This window comes from Triturus cristatus, chromosome 4_2 (genome assembly GCF_964204655.1).
Source record: "Triturus cristatus chromosome 4_2, aTriCri1.1, whole genome shotgun sequence".
Lineage (NCBI taxonomy): Eukaryota > Metazoa > Chordata > Amphibia > Caudata > Salamandridae > Triturus > Triturus cristatus.
In genome coordinates this window covers 675,092,870-675,114,565 of record NC_140586.1, presented here as the reverse complement: position 1 = coordinate 675,114,565, position 21,696 = coordinate 675,092,870, and the positions used below count along the sequence as shown (strand labels likewise).

Genomic DNA, 21,696 nt, shown 5'->3' with positions numbered 1-21,696 from the left:
GGCCGGTGAATCGAACATGAGTGGCGATGCTGGCTCTGGTGGTGGTGATGCTGGCTCTCGGTGAGGTGATGCTGGCTCTGTGTGCGGCGAGGCTGGCTGCGTAGGTGGTGCGGCTGCAAGTGGGCCTGCTCCCTGGTCTGCACTCGTGCTGGCTAGAGGTGATTTTTGTGGCCGGTGTGCCGTCTCCCCTGCAGCATGCCCTGTACTGCATGATGTCACATCTGTGGACAGAAAAACAACATTGGCTCAGTGTCCCCGAAGGGCTGCATTGCAAGCGTCACAATAAATCATTTCACATTCCAATCTGTCCTCTGTCTCCTTGTGCCTCGAGTGCGTGACATGCCTTGTTGCCCTGTGACATTTACGTCATGGTTAGTGTTGCCCTGACTACATCTCCCGGAATGCATTGCCTGTCTGCACTGACACGTGTGGACTGCAGTGTGATTCTCGTGTCACAATGGGGGATGTGGGATAGGGGTAGGGGCGGCTACATTGCTGTGCTTTCGTCTTACCTTGGTGTGTTGCGGCTCTGGCAGAGCTGTCGGCGTCCCCAAGACCCACGACGCTCTCTTGCTCGAGTGTGGCCGCCACCAGCTCCTCCAGTTCGGTGAGGGCAGGTGCCCTGTTGGTTCCACCTCCGGTCTGGCTGGCCTCCTTCTGGATGTCGCCCATCTTCCTCTTGGTCACAATCCTCAGGTCATACCAGCGCTTTTTGAGGACCTCAATTTCCCTGTGGGTCACTCCCACAGCATTGACCTGCGCCTGGATGGCCAGCCATATGTTGCGCTTTTCGGCCTCAGGCACTTGCAGGGATTGCCTCCCAAACAGCTTCTGGTGCTGCTTCACCACCTCCTCCACCAGCACCTGGAGTTCCTTGGGGCTGAATTTGAGCTTCCTCCTCCTTTCCCCTCCGTCTTTCTGTGTGCTCTGGCTGGACATGCTGTTCATTTCCCGCTCGCACATGCAACTGCTCCCTGCCTCTCCTCTGCACTCCGAGCCTCTCCAGGGTCGGCTAATTATGTACACCTGCCTGGGTGTGGCCACTTCGGCTAATTGTGTACACCTGCCTGGGTGTGGGCAGTTCCTGGTTGGGTGGGCTGTCGTTGCACAGGATTAGCTGTTTCGTCAAGTCATGTGATGTTATTTACCGAATCCGTACGTACCGATTCGGTATTTTCCGATTCGGTAGATACCACCTCGGTATTTTCCGATTCGGTAGATACCACCTCGGTATTTTCCGATTCGGTAATTATCACCTCGGTATTTACCGAATCGGTGAATTCCGATTCGTATTTACCGACTGTTACCGAATCGGTAACTGTTACCGAATTTTTACCTACATGTAACTTACCGATTCTAATTTACCGATTCGGTACGGCTCGGTATTTAAGAACCGGTAAAATTTATTTACCTACATGAGGCCCTTAGTGTGGAATCAGTTGAAAGAATGAGTTGTTAAGTTTAGGGGACTTAATAAGAAGCTTGTATGGCGGGACGTTACTATGCCAATGCCATTTCTATATGTAGCTCTTGCTAGTGGTATATTAGCATACATGCAAACATTTTAGAGCAAGCAAGTGGGAGATTTAAAAAAAAAAAAAATCGGTAGAATGTATTTTCCACAATGACTTATATTGTAGCACGGGCGATCTCGTTTATTGGGTTTATTGGTAGTAAGGGGAATGACAATCAGCATTTCATTTTTGGTAGTTTAATAACATAGCACAAACAAAAACAGAGCTCAAATCTCTGGCAAACAGAAACGGAGTTCTAAATTCTGTTTTTGTTTGCACTACGTAAAAACGCCAAAAATAAAATGCTAGGCCTGAATTTTAGATCTTCCAGGGAAAAAATAATTTTCATACTTAGATAACGAGGATCAGACTGAAATGCAGTGATGTAATATGCTAAGCCATTTAAAATATATTCTCTCTTCCATCAGCAACCTGTGCACGTTCCCTCTCCCTTGTGATACCTGATTATACGTCCTCAGGCCATAAACAAGGTTTGCACCCCTGCAGTATGCTTCATTCGTTGTGTGTGCAGTAGCCCTCTGTTACAGCCTAGGTACAGCAAGCTGGCATAGCTAAGCCTGAAGTTCACTAATGCTCCACAATGCTGAAGTGGAGCTGATGGGAGCAAGTTGAATCCATCCACATCACTCATTTTTGAGGACCAGCAGTTATTTTTTAGTCAACAGTCTTTGATCCAGACATTCGATAGCATTGGCTGCTGGCTTTTTAGTAAAACATATGACCCTGGCACTTAGGGCCTCATGTAGGAAGCCTAATACCGGTCGGTAACGGCCGATTTTCGGTAAATATACCGTTACAGACCGGTATTTAGGCTTTTGAGATGTAGGGGGATCATTGCATGATTCGGTATTTACCGAATCGGTAAAATTACCGAATCGGTAATTTTACCGATTCGGTAAATACCGAATCATGAAATGAGATGTAGGGGGAGTATGTGGTGGGTGTGGGGATTCGTTATTTACCACCAACTAAAGGTTGGTGGTAAATAACGAATAGGTGTATAAAAGCATTTTTGTGCACGTTTAAGTGTGCAATGTGGCAGACATACATGCCCTTAGGGCATGTATGTGCGCCACATGTGCACACATGGCCGAATCAGGGGTGCAACAGGGTGTCAATGTGACACCCTGCCACCCTTGCATGTGCTCCCCCCATTACCGAATCGGTATTTACCGAATCGGTAATGAGGCATACCTTCCCATCAATGGGAAGGTATGCCTCATTACCGAATCGGTAAATACCGATTCGGTAATTACCGAAGTTCTACGAATCGGTAATTTTTACCGCATAAATACCTACATAGCATTTACCACTTCATAAATACCGAATCGGTATGATTCGGTATTTATGAAGTGGTAACTGCCAGCCCACCTACATGAGGCCCTTATTCATTTACAGATTAAGCACTAGCCAAGCAGTACTTATCTGAGACAAACTGCAATGAACAAATCTGAAAAAGAAAGTAGGGCTGAGCAATGTGTTAACTTGTAATGTATTAGTAAGGATGGTATTATGGAGCTCACACTGAGATTTTGCTTTCTAGACGAGTTATAACGTTTGCCTCAACTAGAAGGAGGTTAGGATTTTGGAAAGGCAGTCCTGAAATTAGACTCTGTGGAAGAGAATGTGTTGTACCTGGGGGAGGCGATGTTATTGAGGTTTGAACAGAACTCAGACATGCTCTATCACACATACTACTTCTCCTAGAGTCCGCCAGATATAATGTAGCCCTTTCACAAATTAGCTTCTCCCTGGGTAAAGGGATGTAGCCAAGAATTGGCAAAACAAAGAGTCACCAGACCTTATAGAATGGGCGCCGGACATGACCCTAGAGATTCCGATTCATAAATCTAAATTGTGTGCCACAAGCACCCTAAAATATGATGGGGCTGAATGCAGGAATTAAGGGGAGGGACCGGGGGAAGGAGCACAGTATGTAATTATATTAAGTGACATCAACACTCTTAAACTGATCAGCAGTTACACAAGCTCTCTCTACAAGGTCATCCTTAATAGAGGCTTTATGTTTCAGTGTTATTCTGACGACACCTACACTAAGGTCCATTTAGGAGCATCATAAGATCAGTTGCAAACATTTGGATTGCCTTAATTTTTTCTCTTTTTTTCATGAACAATGTTATGGGTATTTAGTGAGTATAACTACCATTGTATTCTATTATTGAATAATGTATGTACACCTGAGTAAAAAAGGGAACACAAAAGACGTGTTGCTGAGATCGGAGGGGTAGACATCATTGCAATGGAAACCGTTATAAATGTGATTATTTGAACAATAAATCTTTAGTTACTTATTAGTTTTACTTTGATACTTTTGCACTTTTAATGTCTTTTGATTAGGTTTGCAAAATAGAACTAAAAGCAAAGCATCGCATATTTGCCAAGGCCAGGCATGTTGAATTTGCCTACGTTTGTTATCTCGGTCTGAGAACTGTTTGGGATTATTATCAGAATAATGTACAATTACCTGTGACTCTGCATATTTTTCACATGTTTAGATGGAGATAACCAGTTTACTCTTCAGTCATTAACTTAATTGAACTACCTTGAAATAGTGGGTTGTTGCTACTTATGATGTGTTGGCTATTTCCGAATACAATTCAGTTTGTACACATTTGCCGAGCTAATGGGGGTGGGTGGGCAAAGTGGGCCAAGGCATCACAATTCCTTTTACCTGACCTGATTTGACTTTGCACTACATGCAAAGGGACTCAAAGTAGCACCAATTCTCTGTCCAGACATGGAGTGCCTCTCCCCTTGTAAGGGGCCTCTCCCTGCCTGGAGTCTTACACCAGCTGACATCAGGATTTTCAGCTCCCGCTGCAGTGCTTTTCAATTGCCGACAACAGAGCTGCACTCTCCTCCCAGAGAGTCCTGCACTCGCCGACACCGACCACAACCTGCTTGCGAGGTTTCCCTGTACCTGGCTCTCTGCGCCACTATGCAACGGCCAATCCCTGGATGGCAGCGTTCACCATCTTAGTCCCCCATGACCTCACTCCAAGGACTGCTCTGGGACACCTGCACCCACCTGGTCGAAGAAATGCTCTCTTGTTGACTCCCCCTCCCCACTTCTGTCGGATCTCCTTGTCCCCAGGGCGCCCAAGCCCTGAGCAATAGGCACCTAAATGAACCCCTGGAATGACATGCAATGCATATGGATTTTTTAGTAGAAAAGTGGATTACATTAGGCATCGCTTGGCCTGCCTCCGCATACCCCCCGCCATCTACTGGGACCTTGGTTGCAAATCCCATGGAGTCAGGATTCCCTGGCAACATGGCGGCTTGCACAGCTGTCCCACCAGTCTGTGAACACCTGCCTCAACTTAAATTTGCTACACAGGTAATTGGGGCACAACTTGGGGTTGTTAGAGATAGCTTCTACCCTTCACTGCTACCCTAAAATAATGTTTTATTTTGTCTAACATCACCCTTTCGTTTTTGGCCTGCTCCTCAGTAGGAGGAATTGGGTTATCCTCTCATCAGGTATCTAGTTTGGTCTACTTCCTCAGTTGGAAACTGTTTGGGCTACTTACACAGTAGGATTTCTACCAAGCACTAGTCTCTATGCCCACACTACTGCTTTATGACTTGGTGGTGATTTCTGCCTTTCTTATGGCAAACAAGAATAATTTTGATGCGCATACATTATGTCAGAACTTGGTATTCTACACCCTCATTTATATCTTGCGTGTTTAGAGTGTTTATATGCATATGCGTTTAAATATGCCCATAAGATGATTTTGCCTACACTATGCTCATACTGATTCCCTGCGCATATGTTGTGATTTTATGCTGATGCTGTTACCCATTGCCTACACTGTGATGATTTTTTGCCTATCCTACCTTGTACCAGCAGTAATGACCCCTGCTTTCACGATGTTTATTAGTCCGTGTTTATTCTGATACCTAACACATGCTGTGCACGTAGATAGTGTATATACGCCCTTGTCTTGCATAGGCCTCTCTAGAACACTGGCCTTTAAACCCTACCACAACCACCAGCTGCAAGTTACCACGAACAACTAAAAAAACTGAGCAGGCTGACTGGTGCTCTTTGGCATTCAAGGTCCCAACTACCTCACAGTGATCCCACCTACTTAATCTTCTTGAAGACGTCCCTTCACCACACACCCATCACTGGCCTCCTACTCCTCCAAAGAAGTGTCTCCACTGAATGAACCACTGTTGCAACAGGCAATCATCTTGGAGGACCTTCTATCCCAAGAAGGGCCCTAGACTGCTGATACTGTAGTAGGACCACTCACTAAAGTCGCACCGCAACACTGTCATGGGAAGATACGGCCCCAACTCATACTGCAATACAGTTCCATGAAACCTGTCCAAACATGTCGCAAAAAATCCCAAGCACAAAATTCTCAAAGAACATCTGGAGACACTAATAACAGACATCTTCTACCGTCCAACAAACAGAGGCCTTAAAACTGACTTCATCTTATACACTAAGAAACCCGGGAAATTGAAGGAGAACTTCCTGCAACACCTTCACATACTATCAACATCCCTTAGGGAACGGAGCTCACTATATCCCCATCTCAGAACTTTAGTGGTGAATTGTCCATAACCGTTTACAGAAACGGGAACAACCTAGTCCAAACCTTCGAACAAAACCTATCCATTTTTGATCGCCACTTCCCTGTGCTCTGGTCCTCCATGCCATCCGGTCCCACTTCCACCCTTCCTCCTCCCAGAAAACCAACTCCTCCACCCTCTCTCAGAGAACTAGTCCATGCAACCACAAGTCCAACAGCTGAATCATCTAGTCCTAATAACCACCGCAAAGTCTCACCTCCACCCCCTTACAGCCTTCTCTATTACCAGTCGTCCTGACGCTACAGTCTCACTGTCAGAATTACTTTCCCCCTCTCCATGGCACACCTCCACTGCCCAGCTCAAGTTATCTTCTGCTCCCATATCAGCTCATTCCATCAACCTCAGCAGGTTGGATCCCACCATAGCCTCCACCTCAGATTCCGAAGAGCTCCATCACACTCCCCTCCCCACTACAGATCCAACCGTCTCTCAACGGATCCATGTATTATCCTGTCTAGAACACAAAATCAACAATATTGTGGAAGAAATGTTACTTTGTCGGGACGTAAAAATTAGCCCTACCCTACCCCAATCCCACGCCTCAATGGTAAACACCGACCCAGACACAAACACTCACTTTGACCCCCCCATCCCTCACCCCCAGTCAAACCATCCATTACAATCATCACCACCTCAAACCTAGATGCACTATGATTGGAATGTCACAGCGGGAAGCCAAATTGCTGAGCAACACCTATGACAATAAACCCAGCAACACTGCCACAGCATGATCCCGGTCATCCTTGGCACAAATAGGACCCTGAACACCACTCACCGTCCCATGTCGCCCACTCAGCTAACTTCCATCCAACCCAGCCAGCCTGGTCCAAGATCATTCCCCAGGCCTCACTGTATGCTACTAAACTGTCGATTAGCGGTCAAGCATGCCACTGAAATAGATAAATTATCTAGCGACACAATACTGACATCTGCTTTCCAACTGAAACCTGGCTAAACGACCACTCATCTCCTTACATCGACCTCCTCACCCCACCGGGCTTCTCAATCACTTGCAGCGACCGCAAGGATCACAGGGGTGGCGGATTAGCCATCATACACTGCCTAACTCCCTTCTGCACTACCACGTACCCTACCTTTGAATATCTAGGAGTTCAGCTCTCCTCCAAAGGCCCCAACCCATCAAATTTCATGTCATCTATCACCCTCAAGGTAATGGCCCACAATTGAAGACTTAACAGACCCAATATTGCAATACTCCCTAAAAGGCAGCCCAGACATTATACTAGGAGACTTAAACCTGCACCTGAATTATAGTAAGGATCCTACAGTACAAGCCCTTTCCACCAGCCTGGAAGCAAACGATCTTTCCCAACACTACAACTCGCAATAAGAGCTCTACCCTTGACGCAATCATTTCCAAGCATACCTTCCTATCCCTCCACTCCATCCTACCATCTGACTGGACTGCTCACCATCCAATTCTTTACATCTCAACAACATTAAACCAAATGCCCACCCCAAGCTAGCTGTCCCAAGCACTGGGTGAGGAACATGCATCAAATATCCCAGAAAGAGCTAGAAGCATTAATCAGTTCCAAAATCCTACCCCCAGCTGACCTCTCCCCCAATGATGACCTTACCGCCCACTACAACATAAAAATGACAGAACTCGTTGAAGCATTCGCGCCTCTAAAACTCAAGAAATCAAGCAGTATTTCCTCCAGATCGTGGTTCAATAACGACCACAAAAATGTGAGGTGAAAACTTCGATCGGCTGAAAGAAACAGGAGAAAGCAACCCTCGTTAACCAATCTCATGATCTTCCGGGATGAATGCCTAAAATACAAAAACCACATCTTCAGAGAAAATTCAGCTTTTTCTGACACCAACTTGACCAGCAAACCGCCTCTCTCCCTCAACATTCAACTAAGGACTCTACCAAGCACTGCAAAGAATTTTCAACATTTTTGTAACATGAAACTCTCTCTTGAACCACCCACCCTGCACCATGGATCCCCCTGGTTAATAGTGTCCACCTGAAGCGCTGCCTCCAAATGATGGCTGTCTCCCCCTCTCAGCAATGCAGTTCACCAACCTCAACCCCTTGCAATTGAAAAATGATGCAACCTGGACTGAATTTAAACATATCCCTGAAGAAGTCTTCAAATTACTCACTAGCGTGAAGCCAACATTGTACATTTCCGACCCCCTCCCTGCTGCATTTGGTAAAAATGTCAGTCACATCATGTCTCCTTTATAAACCAAAATCATTAACTCCTTCCTATTGAGTAGCTCCATGCCGGTCGGTTTCAAAATCGGCCAAGTCACTCAATTCATCAAAAAAACAGACACGGATCAGAACGACCTTAATGACTACAGACCTATAACTAACCTCCCTCTGCTTGCCAAAGACATTGAAAAATTTGTGTTTGCACAACTCAACATCCACATTGAAAAATACAACTTGCACAGCACCTTCCAATCTGGGTTCAGGAAAGGCTGCAATACAGAGACTGTAATACTGAATATAATAGACGATCTGCACGGATCTCTGAATGATGGTTAAGCCTGTCTCCTAGTCCTCCTGGACCTCTCGGCCGTCTTTGATACTGTCAACCATGACATCCTCCTATATCACCCTCTCACAGCGTGTAGGCATCAACGGAACTGACCTCCAGTGGTTTGCTTCTTTCTTGAACCAATGCTCACAGCTAATCAAACTAAACAACTCAACCTCAAAAGCAACACCAGTCTCACAAGGAGTCCCTCTTGGGTCAATCCTATCTCCTGCCCTATTCAACCTCTAAAGGGAACCTGTTGCAATGATCCTGAAACAAGCCAGAATTGCCTATCATCTCTATGCAGATGACACCCAACTCTACTTGAAAATCTCGTCAGTCAAAGCACATAAATAGCACTCTCTCCACAGTTCAATCCTGGCTGACCAGCAAGCATCTTAAGCTTAACCCCAACAAAACCGAACTCTTTTCATTCAAGCTAAAGAAAATTCCTTTCCGTAGATATCCGGCTCAACAACCTCGCTGCATTAAACTGTAAACTGTCCATAATCAACTCTGTTAAATCCCTAAGGATTACACTTGACAGTCATCTGAGCATGAAAGAGCATATTAATGCCTCTGCAAAAAGTGCCTTTTACACGCTGAAACACCTTATAAAAGTCAAACCCTTCATTCCCATCCAAGACCAAAAGACTGTGGTGCAATTTTAAGTCCCCCCCAAGCTGGACTACGGTAACACAACGATTATGGACGCCCCAAAAATACACCTAGCCCCCTTGAAAGCTACACACCACGCAGCGGCTAGACGACTGTCTAGCCGAAAAGTCACTTCCATTCTGAAGCAGCTCACCTGGCTTCTAGTCAAGGCAAGACCTATTGTCAAAACTGCTTGCCTAACTCACAAAGCTCTCTATACAGATAAAACTGTCTACCTCTCCAATTAATTTATCAAAAGCCAGTCAAAAGAGACCTCTTCGAAGCTCTTACAGATTACTCCTGATTCCGCCAAAATTTAGGAAAGAGGGATCTCGCACCCGCTCCTCCTGGAACGCTCCCAGAATCTGTAACTTTATGTCCCAGGACTTATGTGACAATCAATCATTCCCTCACTTCTCACTTAAAAAAAAAAACCTGAAACTTCTCTTCAACAAATATCTAAACCCTCCTCCTTAAACCATCCAACTGGTCTATTTTCACTCACCCGCAAATTGCCCATTACCTCGGGGGGAACAGTGCTTCTACTCTCCCCACTGTAACAACACCCTACTCTAACTGCCGCAGAACTATAGCATCCATCTATACCTCTATATTTTGTAGTGCCTGAGTGATGGTTGTGGGAGTAACATTTATCCCCAAGATCTTAGTTCATCCTGCTGCAAGCTTTTCACACCCATTCTGCCTAAAACTTCTGAGACACTGATACATATTACTATTTATTGATTTTCCACTTATAGAAGGTCCCATATCTCTGAACTAGACACTGCTGTTAAGGCTAGATGTTTCACAAAGTAGTCACTGATTTGAAGATTCTTAAAAAACATTTGGCCAGGAAGGTTGTAGAGAAGCTGCAGTTTCTCAAATGTGCTAAAGCTCCTATAGTCATACAAATTGCCAAGGTGTTGTATCCCATGCCTAGCCCATCGCCTACTAACAGTGTCCTGAAATACCGTCGTTTTCATGGGGTTACCCCATAGTGGGAGCTTGTCGTGAAAGAGCGACAAAGTACTTTTAGCAGACATAGCGTGCCATATATAAACACTACCGCTAACAGTCTGAAACCTAACCCTTTTGAAATAGTTGGGTTTGTTAGTTTTGTATAGAAACATTCGACATTCAGACCCTAACAACAACCAATGAGAAAAGTTTTGATTTTCGGGATCTAAAAGGCTATGGAAACGTCCCGCAAATGCTGCCCAAAAATAAATCTGAAAATCCGGAAAACAGAGTCCTCCCTGATTATACAGGAGTTTTAGTAAATCTTTTGCCCGTCGAGCTTTTTTGTACCCCCAAATAAAGCTGCCAAACACGCCTTCTAACATCCTAAAAAAACATTAGAGACAAGGAGAGGAATTGACCGGAATAAGCATAAAAACTTAAGGAGTATCTTCATTTTTATGATGTTGCACCTCCCTACCATTACAATTGGGAGCTTGTGCCAAATCTTCAGTTGCTTAGCTGTGGCCACCCCCATAGGCGAGACTATAAGGCTCTTGGAGGTTTTGTAAAACTCGGCAGGTATAGAATCCTCCCCTGCAGCCTTCCCAGAGGGAAGAGATGATACTGCCTCAATTTTATCGTCATGCGAAATTTCCTCTTCCAGTAAAGCTATATCACCGTCACTCAGGACCAGTAGGCAGCAACCTCAGAGGTACTGCTGTAGATAATCCTGCTCTGGTACTGTGGGTTGTGCATATAGTTTCTGATAATACCTGAAAAGTTGATCCACAATTTCCTGCGGACATGTATGTAAAATATCATTTGTCCCTTTTATGGCCTTCATCTGAGTTTTAGCCCTATTGTCTGCTACTTGATGAGCAAGCACCTTCCTTATTTGCTCCCCATATTCATACTGTAAAGCCCTGTGCTTCTTATATTTGACAGCAATTTTCTCCCTTAATGACAGACTCATAGCTGCCCTTGCATCTGCCAGAAAGATATACAGTTGGTCTTGGTCACCAGCCCTTCTTTGAACCGCTTCTGCATGCTGAATTGCAGTAGCAAGTAATGCTTGGGTAGCTACTCTGCCCAGGGTTACCAGCTCTTTATTCTGCTGCCAAATGTATTGCTGGCTGACCCCTCTTATAAATGCCTTCATAGTGTCCCAGAAGACTAAAGGAGAAGCCGTCCCCATGTTATCCATTAGGAAGTCCTCTAGTTGTTTATTAATAATAGCCAAATAGCTACTGTCTGTGATCAAGTAGAGTGGAAAGAAAAGGATCTAGCTGTCTTGTGATCGACTTCAATCTGAAAGGACAGTAGTATAGTGTTGTGGTCGGAGGTAATCCTAGGACGCACTTCCATATCTGCAGAATCTTTTCTATTTCCCGAGGCCCATGCCATGTCAATTCTAGAATATTGCCTATGTGGGGCAGAGTAGTATGTATAGCCTGGGACAGTTGGATGAAGTTGAAGTCCCCCATGATCAGGCACTCACCCTGCCAATCTAGCAGCTCAATATTTAAGACATCGAAGATAGTAGAATCGTCAGCATTATCTCAAGATGCACTAATGCCCACCTTCCCCGTTGGTCATCCAGGGTCCTGATGGTTCTGTATTCAAATTTCTTGTCCTTTAATATGGCTATGCCCCTTATAGAAGCGCTCTGAGTTGTGCATACAATTATCTGGTAGCCCAAATGTTTGAAGAGGCCCGGTCAGTCTAGGCTAAATATGTCTCTGTAAGTAAGACAATCTGAGTTCTATACATTTCTAGCTCCTTCCGAACCAGTTGTCTCTTGATTCCACTATTTAGGCATGAAACATGTCAGGCCATGCACCTAGTCTTCAACATGATAGATGTTATTCATATCTCAGAGACTCCTAAATAATATAATCTCCCTGCCTCGCCTCCTATTGTGACTATTTGCTCTATTTTGAGTACTGTACTTCCAATTGCAATCTACTACCTCCTTCTCCCAGTGTTTCTGTGCTCCCCTGCTGAGATTTTCTTCTACCTCCCCCTCTCCATCCCACCCCAGTAACCCACCCCTCTCAACGTCCACCCTCCCACCCTGTCTCGTACAGGAGGAATCTTCCTCTTTGTTAAGCTGCAAGGAAGCAGTGCACCCCCGGTTGCCCCCACACACCCCGTTAACCAGTGCATCTATTAACTAAAGAAAAGAAATGGAGCCAAGAGGAGAGACAACGAAAGATAAAGAGTGAGAAAAAAAATCAGATTAGAAATTCAAGCAATCAGTAATATTCGTCACTTTTATTTAGAGATAAACCATTTACCTTAAAGGTGTGGTCTCGTAAATCTGTATCCCTGCTGCCTCCAGTTTCCATTTACTTAATGCTTGCTTAGTGTCCTTCTCAGTGAGGAAAAATTGAGAATGTCCACCTTTGATGACTTTTAATCGTGCAGGCTTTTGTATGAAGACTTGCGCCCCTTCAGCCTTTAGTGTGTCTATAAGCTGCCTTAATTTCTAGCGCCTATCCATGGTTGCTCTGCACAGGTCTGATCTCATAAAAACGGGTAAAGAATCGACAGTTACTGGAGAACTAGGGCGTGCTTTCCAGGATATTGCTTACCTAAGTAAAAAGTTGTCGAAGAAGATCAACAAGTGTCAGGTGTAGCCGGATCCCTGCTTGTGCACTCCCAGTGATAATCTATGCATGCGTTGTGTGCATGGCAGTCCCAATCGGCGAGGTAAGGGAAGGCCTTTTGAAATAGTTGGACTACAAACGTGCAGGTGTCTGACCCCTCTTTATCCTCCGGGACCCCAAACAATCTTAAATTATCGCGGCTTTAGCCGATTCTCCATGTCTTCATTTTAGCCTGCTTAGTGCGTATCTGAACATCGTGCATTTGCACAGAGTTAGCTGTTAAAGTAGTAACTTCTTCAGTTTCAGTAACCCTTTGTTGTAGTTCCGATATCTAATTCGTTACTGGCCCAATCTTGGTTGTCACTTCATTGAGTGCTTGCTAGATACTGAGATTATCCGACCTGGCCTGTGCATAATGCTCTTGTGCTTCTAGTCTTTGATCATGAAGGGCCTGCAAGATTAGGGAGAGTGCTGTTTCACTGCCATCCTGTTTATTTTTAGGATTCTGCTTCTCCTCTGCCTCTTCACATCCACTTGTAGAAGGAGTTGTGAGTGGTGGCTTCTGAGACCGGGCCTAAATATCTGGGCAGCGAACGCTAGAGGGTTCAGGCAGATCTCCACTCTGTACCTTGTTCCTGAGCTGCCTATAAGACCTGCCCCTGAAAGCCGGGATATCATTGACTTCACTTTCCCTTGCGCCTGGACGCATTTGCGAAGGGGACTACCCACTGAAATGGCTTTACTACGTGCTTTGGCGCTATTTTATCATTGGGTGCCACAAGTTTCAGGTGTTTTCTTCAGGGCCCCTGCTGTTTTAGATCTTCCCGTCTTTTTCACAGAGGTTGAACTAGGCGGGCTGTTCTCGGCTTGAGCATCATCTGCCAGGTTATTGATTGCTAGTGGTGAGAGCTGTACAGGTTGTGTCTGTATAGCTGGTGTTGAATTATTGTTGCCCTCAAATGATTCTTCCCTATCCAAGGATGACATCTGCAGTGCCAGCTGCATTGAGGGATCAGCTCTAGAGATAGGTGTTTCTTCACTCAAATCCCCCCCTTGCCTGTCCAGTTTCCCAGCTGCTGAAGTTTCCCCCCCAGATTTTGTGGCAGTTTCCATTTGTTTGCCACTACTTCAGTAGCTGGGTTTAGTTGCTACAATGTTCCCACTCTTAGGTAGTCACTCGAGTGAATTCATTGTATCCTTAGCTTTCTCCGTTGTGTATGCACAGTTTATACCCCCTTGAAGAGCCAGGTCCTGCAAAGGGCCACCCAGCTCAGCATCCTGGCCCTCATTTTGACTCTGCCCGCTACTTGCTTGGCCCAAAGGAATTGCCCTATTAATGCATCTGCCAGTCTATCCCCAGCTGACGGCTCCGATAGATTGCCAGCTAAGAGCCGATCCGCTGCCTTGTCTGATTGTAAGAGTTTCAGCATGGGCTTACCCACTCTCAATGTTCCTTGCGAGGTCCTCGTCCTCTTAGCTGCCGCTGATAGCTCCTTAATGCAAGCTCTGGCAGTAGAGCCACCTCCTGGGTTTGTCTGTGTGGGAGGCGCTCGTGCGCCTCTAGCTATCGTCTTTGGCGGGGCCATGTCTCCGCGCAGTAGGAGAACCAGAACCAAGGGCAATCCCTACCAGCCGCCCGCCGAGCAGCGTGATCCAGCCAGCCAACAAGCAACCCGGAAGGCGAGCAGGAGCCATTCAGCAATTGCCGCGAGCGCCACCAGCATTCGTCCTCAGATGCAGCATGTCAGGCTACGTGCAAGTTTTAAATTTAAAAAATCTTGTCTGTGTCTTGGTTTTCTTTTCCCCTCTGTTTTCTTCTACTTATTTTACCAGCGAGGTCCAGTTTTCCATCATCTGGCGTGCAGGAGCCTATTGTGTGCCTCCTTACCGCTGCGGCGTCAGTCCGCCAACACCCCCCCCCCTGTGGACAGCCAACCCACGGAGTACGGAAGGTGGCAGTCTTCTGTTCCATCTTTGACAGGACTCCTCCATGGGTCCCCTGTTTGTCAGGATCAGGTATGCAAAGCTACTTGATGTAGAACTTTCAAGTCCGTCTGTGCTATGTGTGTTGTCATAACTGATGAGACAGCTCAATGAAGTGACAAGCAAACCACAACGGCCTGGCTCCAACTCTCTTTCCTGAAAAAAAGGAAACCTTTTCTCCTAGGAGAAGATGTTAGACTTAGTCTGTTCCCACCTGTATGGAGGCAACGTTGCGCCCAGTGGCATCACAGAGAATGCACTTGCTCCCCTGAAAGGCATCCTTCTTGCAGTGGCACAGCTTATAAAGGGGCGGAAGAAATCTGACAAATTAATCTCGCATCAAATGATCTACACTGGCTCCCTCAATCATCTTCAAAATCAGCTGCATCTCTTACGAGACAAGACATTTGTTTACCTAGATAACAAATTAATAATTCTTGGAGGTCAACACCAAGGAGGTCTGACATTGCCAGCTCAGGGATTAAACACAGTAGGAAGCTGTGAACCTACAATTCAGAAAGAAAATGAAAACTCATCTCCTCTAGAAACACTGCCTCAGATCGGCTGAATTCTCACCACTTGCAGCTCTACCTCCTCCAGCTGTCCTCTGCCCCCATGTATCCTCATTGAGCATTGCCCCTCTGTAGCATTCCGTTACTAGCCATCTAGGTTTGGGCTTTAAAAATACCAAAACCTACATATACTGATTGCTAACTAGCACATACTACTGGTGATATTTCTCCTTTTGTAATATATTCTTCAAAGTGCAGCTAATGATGCACACTGATTGAAAGTAGAATATTTAGTTGTTTTTTTTACCTTTCATGTATAGAGCTTTAATAAAACAAAAGTCAGTGGTGAGAGGCAGTGGGTTTATGTGATTGTGTGTGTGACAGTTGTGTTTACTATATAATAATGGATTTACAGAATTTGTCACATACTTTTACAGATGATTTGAAGATTTTACAAAATAAATTCTAGTTGAAACAGGTGAAAATGATGCTACCAGAGAATTTGGCACATAATTTGTCTTTTTGCAACATAATTTAGAGAATATTGCTGAATTTGCACCATTTGATCTTCCATGCCGCATAAATGTAGTAGCCTTGAGAATGATAACGCTCTGCAAATTGGTTTGAGGGCTGTCAATATGATGATGAATATTATATGATTTCCTTGTGTAAGTTGTGCGTGTTGTGTGTGCCTATAAATAAGTTGTCAAAGCTGAGAAAAGGGGCAAGGCTGAGGTACCAAGAGGACATTTGTCCCTTTCTGTCCGCCACTGAATGTACAATGGTGTAATGTTTTGCTTCAGAGTAAGGTTGTGTTTGAAAATGCTATGCTTACTAAATACACAAACAATATTGAATGTATGGGTGGATGGAATCTATAAATGCTTATGAAAGTTATTTGAACTTATGACTTACCTGCCTCCAAGGATACTTTGTTTACAATTGCACGCCTGTTATCCCGTTTGAATGTGAATAGCATACAGAAAACAGTGTAATGGCACCAGTTTCCATAAGTAAACATATATTACCACCCATATACACACGCTTTTACCAGGTCTATACAATCAGTTCGGTACTCCTCGACCCGGGAATACTTGGAGTGATAACACGGCGCTACTTCGACTGAAAACTTTACTTTTTGAGGATAAAAAATCATTATTGCAGAATGACGTTTTCTCTTGATGCTCGTGGTACAACAGGGGAAGGGAATCCAGTGGAGGAGAGGCGGCGCCTCTTCCGAGATTCTGCTGGGTGGAAGTAACTCCCTTTCTTTACAACTACTCTTAAGGTGGCCGTTCGAATATAGAATTATTTGCCAAACAGCCTGCTCCCCTGCTGAAGTTAAGTGCATTGTGTTGACTTGTTAATGTACCCGATATATTTACAAGGTCTTTCACCTCAAGCTCTTCTAACTATTGCTAAGCACTACCTGCGTCCTTGAAAAGACTTTAAAAACTATGTGTGCATTAGCATGTCAATAGGCTGCAGGTTAGATGCAAACATGGATGCCATTAAAAGCCATCTTATTATGCACTTTCACTTTCAACAAATGCATCAAAACATCTCTATTATTCAATGGAAGCAGAACCTTTCAGATACACCAACCACTTTACCTCCACCTTTTGTGTAAATGTCAGTTTATCATTTGAAATGTGAACTTCCCCCAATCTGTGGAAGAGGTGTGTGATGATTGTATGATAGGTTAACTTACTTTCAGTAACTCTTCTAATATTTCTGTGTATGATAATTGATATGATATAATAATTTGTTTTGTGCTAGAGTTCATTGGGCGTTTTACAATACTAGCAGTATAGTCACACACCATGCATGCAAGGCTTCGACGACGTTCACTGTGCGATAGACTTGTTATAAAGGCTTCTGCTTCCACCAACATGTTTTTTCTCTAGTGCCATGCCAGTCATGCTCAGCTATCCCAACATTATTTATGAGGATATGTTTGTTAACCACAGTACTTAATTTGAGCCAATGATTACCCCAAAGCGGAAAACAAAAACTGAAAAACGTGCCAAAGGGAGAAAGTCAGTGAGATGAAAGGGGTATGTATGGCGGTGGTTTTGAGCAAAAATCTTGCCGTACCACTAATTATTTTACAAATTAAGTGGCATTGTGTCAGTGTAATTATTTTGGTGTGTGTGATTGTGCAAACTATGGTCAAGCTTTGAGTTCATTTGGGCCTACTGAAGTTCTTTAGCTTGTAGTTTATGCATAGTCTCATAATGTGTTATCAAGAAGTTGTCATCTGTAGATGATGATGTCATCTACACCTGACATGAAAAGGTTATGGAAGGTGTTGGTATGACATTTACTCGAAACTCCTCAAGTGACTTCAGAATTTGTATTATATGAGATGGGATATGCTTCAGCTTCTGAAGAGGCAGCGGTTATTTACCTTTAGCAACATGGCATTAGCTATTAAGGTAAATCAAAGCTAATATATGTTTTCTCACGGGTTTGAGGGTGTTCATGGCTCCTCATCTCCAGTAGGTTCCGATTAGCGAGAGATGAGGTCTTCACCATCCTCCTGAGGTTCAGGTGTTTTGGTTTGTATTGTTCCTGTACATGAATCCTTCCTATTTTGCAGACGGATAAGAGAGTGGTACTGAACTGTTATCTCTAGTTGATTCTATTTGGAAAAAGTCAGCTCTTAACTCTACTTCTGACCTCCTGGTTGTTATGAATGACTCCCATCCTTGCTGGACATTTCTCTATCTCCTCCAGTGTCTTCTTTCTCTCACCAGTGTCTCTTTCTCCCCACTGTCTTTGATGTTCCTTTTCCCAATGCTTTCTTCATTGCATCTTTTTTCTTCCTTCTTACAGTATTCTCTATTCAATGATATTTCCAATCCCCAGTGTGTGCTTCTCTTTTATGGACTATTCTAGCACACAAACCTCCACACATAAGCACTGTTGATGGACTTCAGTTTTTGGTTGTAGCACCGATGGTTTTAGAACGTAGATCCACACACAGCTATGTGATGCACTTCACTTTGGCATTTCATCACCCTTGCTACTGGAGAAGAGAGACGATTGCAGGAACAGTTGTGTTTTTATCACCAATTCTTTTGAAACATACAGACGCATCCTTTTACTATCCATATATGAAGGCTTCATGCACATCACTGTAGATGCACCTCGTGTGCGTTCCAACACCCATTGTATTGGAGCATAGTTTGCTGTCATTTTGGAGCCTATATCTAAATAGTAATACGGAACTAAAAAAAGACATAATGTAAAGGCTATTGGTTAAGAGGCAATGGGCTGTAGGTGTGGGACTTAAAATCTATGCAAACCTGTTTCGATCGTGATGGCCAGATATGAGCTTCCATAAGTCATGATTTTGAATTTCTGCTGGTTGTCACGTAACTCACTAAGTTGCATCTCTATCACTTCCTTACTCTTCTTATTTGAATGTTTCCATTAGTTTCTCACCATAATGGTGCTTCACCTCGGAATGTGGCCCTGTTGCTGTTCTTCTTGTGCATCAGCTCTGCATGGTGCACACTCTGCATCCTTTATTGCCAATGATCTACTAAATGCCGGTAACTGAGTCAAAATTCAACGTTTTACATTTAATTGCAAACAAATCCTTTGAGTGGCAAATACCACTGAATCTCCAGTGTGCTTACCACACTCAATTGCTCAGTGAGTTGGCAGATGTCTTCAAAGCATGTGGCATTGGCTGCAATGCAGAGACCCTTCATTGTTCCCCACATGGAAAAGAATTAGAGTACCACCATTGAGGATTGATTCACTTGTTTTTCTCCCCCTTTGATCCCAGCATCACTTGCCTTCTACCTCCTTTGGGCTGAAACATAGCTCCTATCCACTGCATACCTACACACAGAGCCCACTTCATTTCACTCTGCAGTCACCTAATACACGGACCCCAGAGCTAACAGCCACCTATTCGCCATCGGCATTCACCAGGCAACAAACAAAGTCATCTCAATATAGCTGACGCACTAGACCTCTTTACCTGTTCCTAGGTATCACTATCCCCCTCAAAAAACCTCCTTAACAACTACCCCATTCACATTCAAATGTCCACTATCTCCTTCTGTTAAGTATGGCCCCATAACACGTTCAGCCCGCATTTACCAACACTGATTACTGTGACCACCAAAGGCCATATACAACCACCTGTTTTTCCTCTGGCGGCTCCCTGATATTAGCCCGTAAACAATACCACTTAATAAATCAGGCAATCTGTGTCCACCCCAACAGAAAAATCTGAACTCAATACCAATCGCCCGTCAACAGGCATCCCTCCACCACCACCTACTGCAAATGATTCCATATCACAGTCAGGTCTCATCAACAAGCGCTTAACCACTAAATCTCCCACCCAATTGTGTTTATACACAAGTGGAAAAAATCCTCTTCTGCCTCCCACCTCTTCGTGTGACTCCTACTTCCATCCCCATTCTCTGTTTTTTTTTTTAGCTGAATTACTTTTTGCCATTGTATTCACTTCCTTCATTTTACTCTGCATTTCCTGTTGATTTGTTGCAACTTTAGTGATAACAATAAAGTATCAAAAGGAAAAAAGTTAATGTTTTAATTGTTAATTTCGATGTTTTATTTTCTTTATTTTAACAGGTTTTGGCACATTTCCTGGTATAGAGATAGCTATTACTGGTATTTACGTGAATACACGTTGCTTAAGATCGCTTTGCCCATGTTTTGAGAACTATTCTATAATGCCTTAGACAATTGTGTGTATTTGTATCTGTGCCCCTTAGGTCTTTCTGTACATTGGTTTGCAAATGGACATATTCGTCAGACAAAGGCTGGGATGAAAGCTTTTGGAAACTGGTTGGACTGGAAGACTTTGTGACTGAGAATTACACAAAAATCGGTAGGTTCCAAATTTTGAAAATTAAGATGTTTTTCAATCAGTGAAAAAAAACTTCTGACCAACTGATTTTTGGAAAAGTCTCTAGTTTAGTTCCTTTTTTCCTTAGCGCCTGTCTTTTAAAATGAAATATGATCAAAACTCGAAAGGCAAAAGTATTTCCCCAAATAGTAGAAACTAAAAAGCAAGTAACAGTATTCAGACATTTTTGTTTCCCAAAAATCACATTGCCTACATTTTCATACAGCTGTCACACACCACAATTTGAGTCCTCAGAAATATTAAGTTACTCAGACCTTTACCATGCACACACATATCAGTTACATTTACAACATAAGGCATATTGATGCCATGGTATAATAAAACATTAAACAAAATTCAGAAATATAATACAATATTTTAGCAACTTTATTTCTCTGATACCCGAGAAGGATTCTGAATGCTTCTCATACTTCAATAAAGGGCACATTTTGCGGTCACGGATCAATTCTTTCGTTGAAATATTGCACTTCTTCACATTTGATACCATACAGAATCTGGCTTTTAGAAAGTTCTGAAAAGATACGAGGACATGCAATCGACTATTCGTAACAAAAGCTTGTACATACAATATGCTTCTGGATGAAGGCAGATGCATTGATAGATAGATAGGGGGAATTTGTACTATTGCTAGGAACATGTTAAAAGTGAAATTAAATATAAAACAGATTTCTTTTATTTTTAAATGCAGCAATACTATTTGACCATTATTAAAATCAGTAGTGAAGTTGGTGGAAGAATGGATTTAAAAAAGACAGGAACGAGAAAAGAGAATGTGAATTATTTAATAAAGCACTTTAATTTCAACACTGTGGAATTTATAGACAGTATTGCATCTTTGAAAGAAGAGATATAGAATAACAGTACAAAACAGCGGAATAAACTGCATTTAATGTAATTAAATTATACTGTTCTCTAAAGGAAAAAGGAAAATATCTCGACTGAGGAAAGAAAAGGTTACATGTAAAATGTACTTTTCCCACCCCAGGAAAGTGACAAAGACGAATCCAATATGTCTGGGTTTTATGAAATCCATGGCATCGAATCCAAACACAGGCATGAAGAACTTATGTTTCCATGAATTACAAGTTCTAACCAGACCTGTTGGCTTTGCCGTTGCTTGCTAGCAGTTGTGGTAGTCTTGTTGACGGTATTGATGGCAGTGGCACTACTGGTGGCATTGATATGTGGTGATATTAGTGGTTTTGGCATAGGTGGTATTGTTAACGGTCTGGTGGTAGTAGTGTTGGTGTGGCCCCAGTGGTGATGTGGTATTGGTAGTATTGTGGAGGAGTTATTGGTGGATGTGGTATTGGTGGTGGTGTCCTATTGTTGGGGGTGTGGAGTTGGTGGTAGTGTGTTATTGGTTTGTTG

At 43.7% G+C, this 21,696-nt stretch overlaps 1 protein-coding gene across 2 annotated transcripts in view; it reads left to right on the top strand.

Annotated features, from left to right (window-relative positions):
* FGGY (FGGY carbohydrate kinase domain containing) overlaps positions 1-21,696 on the top strand; it is a 2,161,252-nt gene that overhangs the window by 713,656 nt on the left and 1,425,900 nt on the right. For both annotated transcript variants that reach the window (XM_085602490.1, XM_085602489.1), the window contains one exon: positions 20,171-20,286. In XM_085602490.1, the coding sequence (XP_085458616.1) occupies positions 20,171-20,286 (116 nt within the window). The remainder of the gene's footprint in view (positions 1-20,170; positions 20,287-21,696) is intronic.